The 12,118-nt window shown below is 38.0% G+C and overlaps 1 protein-coding gene and 1 pseudogene across 1 annotated transcript; both read left to right on the top strand.

Moving 5' to 3' along the window:
- The first annotated feature begins 908 nt into the window (after window positions 1–908).
- Window positions 909–9,127, top strand: LOC149199709 (protein IQ-DOMAIN 6-like; annotated as a pseudogene).
- Window positions 9,128–9,419: 292 nt separating this feature from the next.
- Window positions 9,420–11,913, top strand: LOC149199708 (uncharacterized). The gene is made up of 5 exons (XM_089400662.1): window positions 9,420–9,472; window positions 9,603–9,686; window positions 9,871–9,958; window positions 11,485–11,600; window positions 11,733–11,913. Exons 1-5 carry the CDS (start codon window positions 9,420–9,422, stop codon window positions 11,911–11,913), a joined length of 522 nt encoding a protein of 173 aa, XP_089256788.1.
- Window positions 11,914–12,118: the final 205 nt, after the last annotated feature.

Genomic DNA, 12,118 nt, shown 5'->3' with positions numbered 1-12,118 from the left:
AATATAAATATTTTATATTAAACAGCCTTTAAAATTATATAATTCGAATATTTTATATTTAAAAAAAAGGAATTCAAATAGTCGGAAAATAGTAATACTTAAAAGATATAAAAACCTGAAATCCATTTTTCATGTGTATTTCATCAGTTACTGAAAATCAATCCATTGGTTTTGGTAAAAGGTCCACCCAAAGTTTCAATTACTTTGAATATCTTATTGCTACAGATATATAATTACGCTGTAAGGCATTCCCTTTGAAATAAACTTTGCTCTCTTCCTACGTGTCATTACTTTGCCCCATTAGATGATATGTTAGACGATTGAACCATGTTGATTCATTCGATTATGCTGAGGTAATTGCAACTCTCTAGCCGCCTTAGCAGCGCAAATTTCTAGAGACACAGAAATAGCCTAGGGCTGTTACCAGCTAGAGCACATCAACCAGCAGGGTTGCGGAACTCGAGGGGAGATATTCGGATACCGAATGTCTCTGTGGTACGAACATTTTGCGCATAAGAGGCTCCCGGGCGAATATCCACTGCTCCAAGCCCATTTCTGATAAATGGCTCAATATTTGTCTGACTGCTTTTATGATCTCCATCCAAAATATATCAAGAAAATAATGCAGATCCATGATGAGCTTTATGGTATTTTCTGGATCGTTCTCTATTTTCTTCTCGGCCTCATCTGCTAGGAGAGTAGCTGTTTGACATTCCTGCCAGCTTCCACGCTCTTTCTCATGATCTTTTCCTGTTTCTTTCTTAAATTTTTCATGCTTTATATCTTCTTGTACTTCTCTCATGTCTTACTTTGTGGGAGATGCTCTATGCATGGCCTTTGCATACTCTGTTCATGTAACTTTTTGCAGCACTACCTTTGCATACTCTGTTCATGTAACTTTTTACAGCATGGCCTTTGCATACTCTGCTCATGTAACTTTTTGCAGTCCTGCTCATCATCTTAGGTTATCAGTGGACCCTAATAACAGATGCATTTCCTTACCTGGGAAATTGCATCTCACCCGTCTTTTGTGCTACTTCATTGTTTTTCCAGTCATTAGTTATGTAGGAATCTTGTTCTAAGTTCATTCATTTAGCGGAAGCAAGCTTATTGACTTTGTTGTAAGATGCACAGAAAAAGCTCACCAATGTAAAGTCTAGAAAATGGGGCCTGTGGAAAATTTCTAGTGACCATGAATCCGAGGGGAGAAATGAAGGAAGTTTCCATAAGAGGGTAAATTCAAATGGGGAGACATCTAAAGTTATATCTGCTGCTGCAGAGGATTATAATGCTGTAGTGGCCACTATTGTGAGGGCTCTTCTTAAAGACTTCAAGGTTGTTGGAGAAGAATGGGCCGCCAATCGCATACAGACTGCTTTTCGAGGATTTTTGGTAACCATTCTTCATAAACGAGCCTCTATAGGTTATATGGTTGGTTGTTTTGAGAGATGATTGTTTTCAATCCATTGGCTTTGGTTGGGGTTTTACAGGCAAGGAGGGCATTGCGAGCGCTGAAAGGGTTTGTGAGATTACAAGCATTGTTTCGAGGTCGTCAGGTAAGGAAACAAGTAGCAGTTACCTTGAGGTGCATGCAAGCACTTGTTAGAGCTCAGGCCCATGTAAGAGCTCGCCATGTTTGGATGTCGATTGAAGGCTTAGCTGTGCAAAAAATGATTGATGAACATTGAATTTGCCAAAACAAACTGCGAGAATCTGAGGTATTTTAACACTCTGGCCACTATGGTTTAGTAGCTTACTCTACCCACACAATAGGTCGAAGTGCCGAATCCTGTGACTATCGTATTACCATATGTCAACTGTAGTTTAAGATATATATGAAACCACAAGCAAATCAGAATCATCAGCGTGTTTACTCTTATCATGAAAAGTTCTTGCACAAACGCTTCAGGCCCCTATTCTGGTTTTTGCTCAGACACCAAACTAGGACTACTCATGAAGAAAAGTAGTTGCCCTTTCTGTAGACTTTCCCTGGCCATATTTCTTTTCATGACCCTTGTGCAGTGGACTAGATCATACCTCATATAGATACTTCTTTATCATAGGTCTGAAAAGATCTCGGTTTTTCTTACCAGTTTCTTTCCCTTTGTTTCTAGATATGCTAAATTTTAGTTTCTGATAATCCCATCACTTATACCACAGTAGTAATATCTGTGTGATGTGGAATTGCCGAAATAATTCTGATAACCTGAAAATCTTTTATGTTTTAACTTGCAAAAAATTGGCTCTGTTATCCATTTTGTTTCAGAAGTGCATTGCTTGTTTCAGGAGGGGTGGTGTGATAGTCAAGGAACCCTTGAAGAAGTTCATGCAAAACTACAAATGAGCCAATAGGGTGCAATCTGTTATGAAACCAACTCAAGAAAAGATAGAAAAGATAGATCAACGCCTTAGAATTCAGCCTCTTCGAGGGGGCAACCTCCTTTACATTACATAAATGAACAATTCTTGGATGATACAAATGACAAAACCTCCTTTCTATATATAGGAGTCTAAGGAGTCACAATATAATCTAGCCGACCTAACAATAATAATATAAAGCCACAAGAATAACAATAGAGGGATTCTATGGGGCACAGAAATAACAATATGGGGGTAATAGGGGCACAACAATATAAATAAGGGGTATAACTATAATAGTAATGGGGTAATCACTAGTATTATAGGGACCCAACATGCCCCTCTCCTTCAAAAAAGTGTTGTCCTCAACGCTTGAGTAGTTCTGGATACTTCTGCATAAAATTCTCATCCTCCCATGTGGAATCTTCAGCGGATAAGTTCTTCCACTTGATAAGATACTCTGAAATTGATCGATTTCGTAGCTGTCGAGTTCTTGTTTCTATGACTGCTTCCGGTTCCAATATAATTTTTCCTTCCTCGTCAAGTTCTGGCAATATTGTTTGAATTGGGAGCTTGTCACCTATAACCTTCTTTAAACATGAAACATGGAAAACTGGGTGCAATCGAGAAGCTGCAGGAAGCTCCAATTTGTATGCCATAGTACCAATCTTTTGCAACACCTTGTACGGACCATAATACTTTGGTGATAATTTATTATCCTTCTTAGCTTGCTTTAGGGACATTTGCTTATATGGTTGTAGCCGTAGGAATACCCAATCACCTACATCAAAACTTCTTTCACTGCGATGTTGATCTGCCTGTTGTTTCATTCTATTTTGTGCCAACACGAGGTTATCCTTTAAGAGTTGGAGGACTTGTTGTTGATGTTCGATGTGATGTTCCACTGCCTGAACCTTAGAATTTTCTCTTAAATATGATGTGATGGATGGTGGTTGATACCCATAAAGTGCCATAAATGGGGTCATTTTTGTTGATGTATGGAAGGAAGTGTTATACCACCATTCAGCCAGAGGCAACCATTTGACCCATTGTGTCTGTTTATCAGATACAAAGCAACGAAGATATCCTTCCAAACATTTGTTTACTATCTCAGTTTGCCCATCAGATTGAGGATGATAAGATGAGCTATGAGCTAACTGAGTACCAAGACAAGAAAATAATTATGTCCAAAAATTTCCAGTGAAAATGGGATCTCTGTCACTTACAATAATCTTTGGGTTTTCATGTAGCTTTTGAATTGTTTCCATAAATGTAGTAGAAACTGTACTGGCTTTAAATGGATGTGATAATGCACAAAAGTGTGCATACTTGGTAAGTCTGTCAACTACCACCATGATGACACTCTTTCCCTCAGACTTGGGTAAACCTGTGATAAAATCCATTGAAACCTCCTCCCAACGTTGGCTTGGAATGGATAAAGGTTGTAATAGACCTGGTGTCTTAATTGTTTCAACTTTATTTTGCTGGCAAACCAAACATTCCGCCACAAACTTTTGAATATCTGATTTAAGGCCATCCCAAAAAAATTCCTTCTTAACCTTGTGGTAAGTTTTTAAAAATCCTGAGTGCCCTCCTAAGGGAGAAGTGTGCAATTCCATAAGAATCTTTTGTTTTAGCTGGGAATTCTTACAGAGGTATAAGCGATCTTTGTACCATAACGAATCATTTTGGCAGCTAAATGTATCAGAAGTACTGGAATCTTGTTGTAGCTTTCGAATAAGTGCCCACACTTCTTCGTCATTCTTCCATTCCTCCCTTGCTTCATTTATCCAATCTGGTTGGATAATAGAAATGGCACACAACAATGCTTCCACATCCTCATCCTTTCTTGAGAGTGCATCTGCCACCACATTTTGCTTCCCTTTTTTGTAGATGATTTCAAAGTCATAACCCAACATCTTTGTGACCCACTTTTGTTGCTCTTCAGAGGATAATCTTTGTTCTAAAAAGTATTTAAGGCTATCATGATCTGTTTTTACCTTGAAGTGTCTTCCCATTAGGTAGGGTCACCATTTCTTAAGTGCATGGAGTATTGCCAACATTTCCTTCTCATAAATAGCTTTGCTTAAAAACTTTCCCTTGATTGGACGACTTTCAAAAGCAATGGGTCTTTCATCTTGCATTAGAACAGCACCAATTCCATTTCCTGAAGCATCACATTCCACAATAAAGGTTTTTGTGAAGTCCGGTGTAGCTAAGACCGGTGCTTGGCACATTGCCTCTTTAAGATGTTCAAAGGCCTTTGTTGCTTCCGGAGTCCATGAAAATGAATCTTTCTTCAATAATGTTGTTAGAGGTGCTGCTATTCTCCCATAATTCTTAACAAACTTGCGATAATACCCTGTCAACCCAAGAAATCCTCGCAGATGCTTTATGGATGTGGGGATTTTCCATTCCTTAATGGCTTTAATTTTGCTAGGGTCTACCTTAACTCCTTCATGAGATACAATATGACCCAAATATTCCACCTCCTGGACTCCAAAGAAACATTTGGATCTTTTTGCATATAATTGTTTCTCCTCCAATAGTTGTAGCACCCTGTCAACATGTTCAACATGATCCTTCCAAGACTTGCTGTAGATTAGTATATCATCAAAAAATACTAACACAAATTTTCTAAGGAATGGTTTGAAAATTGAATTCATCAAACCTTGAAATGTTGAAGGTGCATTGGTAAGGCCAAAAGGCATGACCAAAAATTCATAATGACCCTCATGAGTTCTAAATGCCGTTTTCGGAATGTCTTCAATCTTCATTCTGATTTGATGATATCCCGAACGAAGATCCAACTTGGTGAAGTAAATTGATCCATGCAATTCATCCAGTAATTCATCAATAACAGGAATGGGGAACTTATCTTTAATAGTGAGCTTGTTGAGCTCCCTATAATCCGGACACATGCGCCATGATCCATCCTTCTTGTGCACCAATACTACTGGAGCTGAGAAAGAACTTTGACTCGGTTGAATTATACCAGCCTCTAGCATTTCTGCAACCATACGTTCAATTTCACTTTTTTGGACATAGGGATATCTGTACGGCCTGATGTTTGGAGGAACACTTCCTGGAATCAGATGAATAGCATGATCATGATCACGCATAGGTGGGAGACCTTTTGGAGTCTCAAATACCTTGGAATGATTGTCCAGGACTTTTTGGAGATCTGGAGAAATAGATGATTCCAATGTGGAAACATCTAGCGAACATAATTGTGCAATTACACCTCTTTGCTCCTTTTTTAGAAGCTTTGTCATGCCATTAGAGCTGATTATCTTTCCTGGTTTCCCTGCAATACCCCTTAATTCAACTTCCTTTCCTTCCATAGAAAATTTGATGAAAAGTTCTTGAAAATTAAAAGCTATTGTACCCAAGGATTGTAGCCATTGGACTCCTAGTACAACATCAGCACCTCCCATTGGAATGGAAAGCATTGGGCTAGTCAATACATATTCTCCCATGGATAGCTTGATATTATGGCACTTTCCAGAGCAATTTATTGTTCCTCCATTTGCAATCATCACTTGACACTCTGGTGCTGGATATAGGAAGCAATTCAATTCTTTTGCTACCCTACAATGAATAAAATTGTGGGTGCTTCCTGAATCAATCAACACTATTACCTTTTTCTTCTTGATTTGTCCTTCTATCTTGATGGTTTGAGGAGTGGTAATTCCTGCCAATGCATTACAAGATATGGTCGGATTTATTTGTTCTTCATCTAGGCTTTGTTCCTGGAGTATATCTTCTTCTTTTGACCTTTCTTGCTCCTTTTCTTCTTCCTCTTCACAATCTATGTAGAATAATTTCTTCTCAGCACACTTATGACCTTTAGTGTATTTGCTATCACAACTGTAACAAAGCCCTTTTGCTCTTTTTTCTTCCAATTGTTGTGGTGTCAACCTTATAGGTTGTGGAAGACTAGGGGCAACAACACTTCCGTCTTTATAGTTGTGAGTGGTATGCTTCCTGGTTGCCATAATTTTGCTTTCCATTTTTCTTGCTAACCTGAATGCCTTCTCTAATGAATCAGGTTCCCAAAGGCGAACATCATGTTGGATATTATCCTTTAAAGACCCTATGAACACATCAATCCTATGCTCCTCTGGAATATCTTTTACCCTTATGTTCAATTTTTGGAACTCCTCAATGTGCTCCATTACTGAACCCTTTTGTTTGAGACTTATCAATTGGCTAAAAAAAGTGTTGCTTTTTGTATCTTCATAATGTGCTATCAATTCTTCCGTAAAAATTGCCCAAGTGATAAATTGTTTACGAGAGCAAAGCCATTGATACCATACAAACTGATTTGGTTCTAAATATACAGTTGCCATATGTACCTTTTGTGCGTTTTGCACATTATTGAGATCGAAGAATTGCTCCATCTGTAATATCCATGTGGCGGGATCCTTGCCATCAAACTTCCTCATATCGATTTTTGGAATATGGTGATTCTTCGATCCAACATTAGCGTCTATGGAATCATGATTAACATTTCTTTTGTTCTCATCATGAGTTTCCTTTACTACCTTTTCACCATTAGTGACCCTTTCTTGTAGCAACTTCTTCAATTCTTCCATGTCTGTCTTCAAATCTATCTTCAAATCATCCATCTTAGCTTCCATTCCCTTTATCTTAGATTCCACGCCATTTACCTTAGATTCTACGCCACTTATCTTAGCTTCTGTTAGCTTTTGTGAGCGTGACATTTGTTGCACTTGTTCTTGTAATTTTGATATATCATGTAGCATTTCTTCCTCTTCTTCATGAGTCATGCTAGAGCTTTCAGGTTCCTTACTAGGTGTTTGCATTTTCTTTCCTCGGGGCATCAGTTACCGATAATAATGCTTTACTATGCCCTTTGAATTCTGTTAAACCAAGCTTACACAAAAATTAAAAAAAAAACTACACACCTTTTTTCACTTTATAGAAGCCTGATATTGAATCTGATGTATCTCTGTAATTTCGGATCATCCAGTTCTGAAATTGCTACCTGTAGTAGCCTTCTACGTCCTCTTTCCAATGCCATAAGTCTGAGCCAAATTGGATTCTCCAAGGAAGAGTTATGTGAAATCTCCCACAGTGACTTGCTTTTAGACTGGTTCAGCAGAGCGAAGTTGTACGACGTGCCACGAGTCACTGTTTCAACCTTTGAGTCTGAAACACACATACACGAAACTACAGTCCGTCCTCTTTCTGTACCTTCTTACGAAATTTCAATCCGATCCCCAGAGAGAAAGTTATGACGATTTTCCCCAGGTCACCTGTTTTGAATGTAATTCAGGAGTCTGCAAAAAGACCAACTTCCTCAGATCATATCTCCGCAAATATCGTGGGAAAAGCTCTGAAATTTGGAGTCAAGGTTCAGCGTGATTTCTTCTCAAATAGGTTTTTTTTGCGACTTCTGAAATGTCACAGAAAAAAAGTTATAGCGAAAATTCCACGACGACCTGTTTGGAGCAGCGAAACCCTAGAATCCAAAGCTCTGATACCAAATGTTATGAAACCAGCACAAGAAAAGATAGAAAAGATAGATCAACGCCTTAGAATTCAGCCTCTTCGAGGGGGAAACCTCCTTTACATTACATAAATGAACAATTCTTGGATGATACAAATGACAAAACCTCCTTTCTATATATAGGAGTCTAAGGAGTCACAATATAATCCAACCGACCTAACAATAATAATATAAAGCCACAAAAATAGCAATAGAGGGATTCTATGGGGCACAAAAATAACAATATGGGGGTAATAGGGGCACAACAATATAAATAAGGGGTATAACTATAATAGTAATGGGGTAATCACTAGTATTATAGGGACCGAACACAATCAAACGTGAGAGAGAAATTTCTTATGCTCTCTCCCATCAGGTACATAACTATGTTCAATGCAGAAAAGTCATTTGAAAATTCATTTGTATAAGCCCTTGATTGAACACTCTATTTCTCGCAGATTTTAAAGGTTGTGGTAGAATCCTCTGCACAAGACCTTAGATGTAGATGCCAGGTTGACATTTTGAAATTTATATACTAGTAACTTTTATCGGTGTTGAATCTATTTTCAACAATGGAGAAGCAATTCGAAAACAAACATGACTTATGCTAGAATTGAGCCAGACAAAAATAGCTAGGGTTGGAGCTGGTTAGAACACTGGATGGTTGCAAGGCCTTGGGAGAATAGACTCATGGAACAATCCCAAATGGATGCTTGTGAAATTTAGTCTCTCAAAAGCTATGATGATGCCGGAGAGAATCTAAGGAAATCTCATGAACTAGGCAAAGTTAAAGTTCGCAGAAACAATATTAGGGTTCGTGTTGCTGCAAAACCACCTTTAGCAGTTTCCAGTCATCCTACTGGTAGATCATCTTCCAACCCTAGCTCTGATATCCAATCTGATGAGAGCTCAACAATCTCAAGGGGATGATGTACTCCAAAATCTGGAAATACTCTGCAGACATCAGATGAGAGTGTGGGAAGGCCTAATTACATGAACTCTACAGACTCTGCCAAGGCTAAAATACGCTCGTCTAGTGCACCAAAGATAACACCCTCATATGATGATCTTCAATTGCAGAAGAGAGTTTCTTCATATAATGCTGAAGTGAAGAGCACAACCTGTTCAGATTCTTCTCTGCATGCTTGCAAATTGATTCCACCTATGTTGAGATCTGACAAATCATCTACCAAGAGTGGAGAGATTTCTTCTTGTTCTTATGGAGAGTCCAGAAAACCCTTTTATCAATGCTAAGTTTCAGAGTTCTATCGTGTCACTAATAGTGGCTAAAGGTTGGAAACTCTGCTGTGAATGGTTTGAGCTATAGTGATCAGCATTTCATGGGCATTCTTCTGTATGTTTGAACAAAAGTTCAACTTAGCTGCAGAGATTAAGATTTCAGCTTCCAGCTGAACTATGTCAGATGCTCTTTAGGAGTGGAGAGTAAAATTTTGAGTTCAAAAGCCGCAGTGCTCAACTGTTGATTAGCTTCTTTGCTGGTGGCTGTGAGGAGCTAAAAGTTTGGTTTGATTTGGTGATTGGAGACATGGTCAGCTGGATTGCATTTCAGTCTTTGAGGAAGCTACTTACTGGAGATCTGTGATTAAGGGAAAAACAAATCTATAGCAAAAGCAAAAAGAGCATGATATCAGACACCAATATGAGCTTTATTATGAATTTATTCTTGGCCTCATCTGCTAGGAGAGTAGTTGTTTGATATTCCTGCCAGCTTCCACTCTCTTTGTCATGATCTTTTCCATTCAAATCAGCCGATAAATGAAAGTTGTGATGATTTTGACCTTGAAATGGCATTATGTAAGCTGCTTCCCTGGGGTTGAATTGTTGCAAGCAAGTTTCATAAAATAATGGATTCTCATGATTTAACTTTTCCATCCAGTTAGCATTCATTAACTGACGCATTTCTTAAAGTTTGTTTTCTTTCATTGAATACCAACTTATTAAGTAGAAGTATGACCAATTTAATCATTGCATGTTTCATCGCTTTCATTATCTTTGGTAGATCCTCCTCCATACTCTGGGGCCATTGAATATAGTAACCAAGGCACTATTGACATGTCATATGAGGTATGGCTCTAATAACTAGATATTTGCCCGAAAGGAGATATATTAGTCTTTAGATTTTGTTATCATTTGTCTTCCCCTTATTCTTGTTTTGGTAATATTTACATATTTCTAAGATTCAAGTCTTTGCACTTTGCAAGAGGAAAAATGTATTATGTTGTACTATGCACGTTATTGTATATAATTATTGGTGAAAATAAATTTTCATGGAATTAGTGGAGTAATCACTCACCCTCTTAGGGGATTGAAGAGCTTTCCCCCTTGTGGAACAAGTATAAGCATGAAGATATCTTTGTGTGGACCTCCTAAGGTACGATGAGAATATGGGTTGCCTAATAAGCATGGAATTGCATATGAGCCTTAAGCCATGAGCTTTGCTAGCTCAAAATCAAAATCAAAATTTCTTTCAAATGGAAACAAATTATGTTCCTTAGTAGTGTGTGTCCTAAGTCCTCAGGGGAGTAAGGGAAGCAAACAAACTTCTTTCTAAAGAACTAACAAAAGGTTTGATGCATCAGTGCTTCTACAGGGGATGTGCAAACATTCCTGTCAGCTTTGTCATGTTCAAGAGTTTCCTGACAGAGGTATAGGTAGGTCCATTTTGTGTTAAGCACGTGCTATATTCTATTCGCTGATTCTGTATCCGTTGGATAGAAGATCCATGTGTCTTATTTGCTTCAATGCGTTTCATACATCTTTCGAATGCGAGAGTGGAAGGCTTCATTATGAGGGCTTGGTGTGCATTACGTGTATTTAATTCTTTTTCCAATTCGAGTACATCACAAAGGAAGTCCACATGCCTAGGTGGATAGCCACAAAGTTAGAAAAATTCATGCATGACTTTATAACGTTAAGTGGATTTGGATTCATTGGGTTTTTAATTCTGAGAACCTTAGCGTTGATTCTTGAATTGAAAAGATGCCAGGTATGATGTCAAGTTCAATCACGGTGATCCATATTAGGTAATGCTTGTTGAGGGACATAAGTTTATATTCTGTATTTGATATGAAATACTTCAAAATAATCCTTTTAATATTAATAAGGTGTTTTGTCCAGATGTCATGGATTTTGAGGAGATACAAGGTTCACCTCTTTCTATGCCCAACCTTTACTATAAGTGAAGTCTTGTACAGACATGATTAGGGTCCGTTCCTTGGTCTCTTACATACATGCTAGAGTTGCCATTAGACTTGTGTATCGGATTTTGTTTGATAGCTAGTTTGTGTAGTTTGGAAATTTATTGAATAGGGAAATAAATCAGGCCATCAAACCTGGGCGATATATGTTCAAAACCAATAATATTTCTGCATATAGAAGGATATACATTAAATATTGACACCATCAGCAGATGAACCAACATAATGAAATGATTTATGCTTTCATTGGAATGTGTATTTTTAAGAGACTAGCTGGAGTGGGTGTACACTTGTGGTAGCAAGGTTCAGAGAGCTCAGCAGGCTTTCTGTTTCCAATTTGAGATTAAATTTTAATCTTACTGATATTGGGGTCTGTTGTTGGGATTTTTACAGTCTCTTGTTCAGCTGGAAAATGTAAAATGTGTGGTTTCTACCACAATAGTGAACTCTATGCCAATATTAACTTTTGATGGAGATAAGTCTGAACAGGGATCGACAGATGAAATGGAGTAAGGGTTTATCTATTATCAGGTTCTCATGTCTTGTATTTAGGATACAATGTCTATCATTGTTCTTAACAACCTAAGGAGATGATTTATTTTCTGGGATTTTGATAATCTATGTTTTGGGACGTTGTGTAGGAAATGTGCAATATGCCAATTTGAATATGAATTTGGTGACCAGATCATCTCCTTACCATGCACCCATAGTTTCCATAACCATAGTGGGGCAGAGTGGTTGCTAAATCACTCTAAGTTGTGCCCCATATGTAAGCACGACATTATGGACCAAAAACCTATGGATACTGAATTTGGTCCCTGAGCTTCTGCGGCTAAAAATGGCAGAGAAAAGAAACACTGTATAGTTCCCGTTTTATATAGAATTCAGTGGCTGATTTGTAAATATTACTGCAGTGGTCTTTCTTCGTTGAAAACAAATTTATGGCCACAACTTTGTAAACAGATGTAATATTTAAGGAGAAATATTGTTGTAAAGTGTAGAACTGCCATCGTATTTATTTAGAATC

The sequence above is a fragment of the Pinus tabuliformis genome, chromosome 2_1, assembly GCF_031772625.1.
Source record: "Pinus tabuliformis cultivar Carrire ecotype Pingquan chromosome 2_1, CPIR1, whole genome shotgun sequence".
Classification (NCBI taxonomy): domain Eukaryota; kingdom Viridiplantae; phylum Streptophyta; class Pinopsida; order Pinales; family Pinaceae; genus Pinus; species Pinus tabuliformis.
This window is presented reverse-complemented; position numbering and strand designations above follow the sequence as displayed.

Bases quoted from the DNA above. Each gene is read 5' to 3' on its own strand.
- LOC149199708 (XM_089400662.1), top strand. From the start codon at position 9,420: ATGGTCAGCTGGATTGCATTTCAGTCTTTGAGGAAGCTACTTACTGGA. The intron at 9,473-9,602 runs GTGATTAAGGGA...TATTCCTGCCAG, and splicing joins AAGCTACTTACTGGAGATCT to CTTCCACTCTCTTTGTCATG. The intron at 11,601-11,732 runs GTAAGGGTTTAT...GACGTTGTGTAG, and splicing joins GGATCGACAGATGAAATGGA to GAAATGTGCAATATGCCAAT.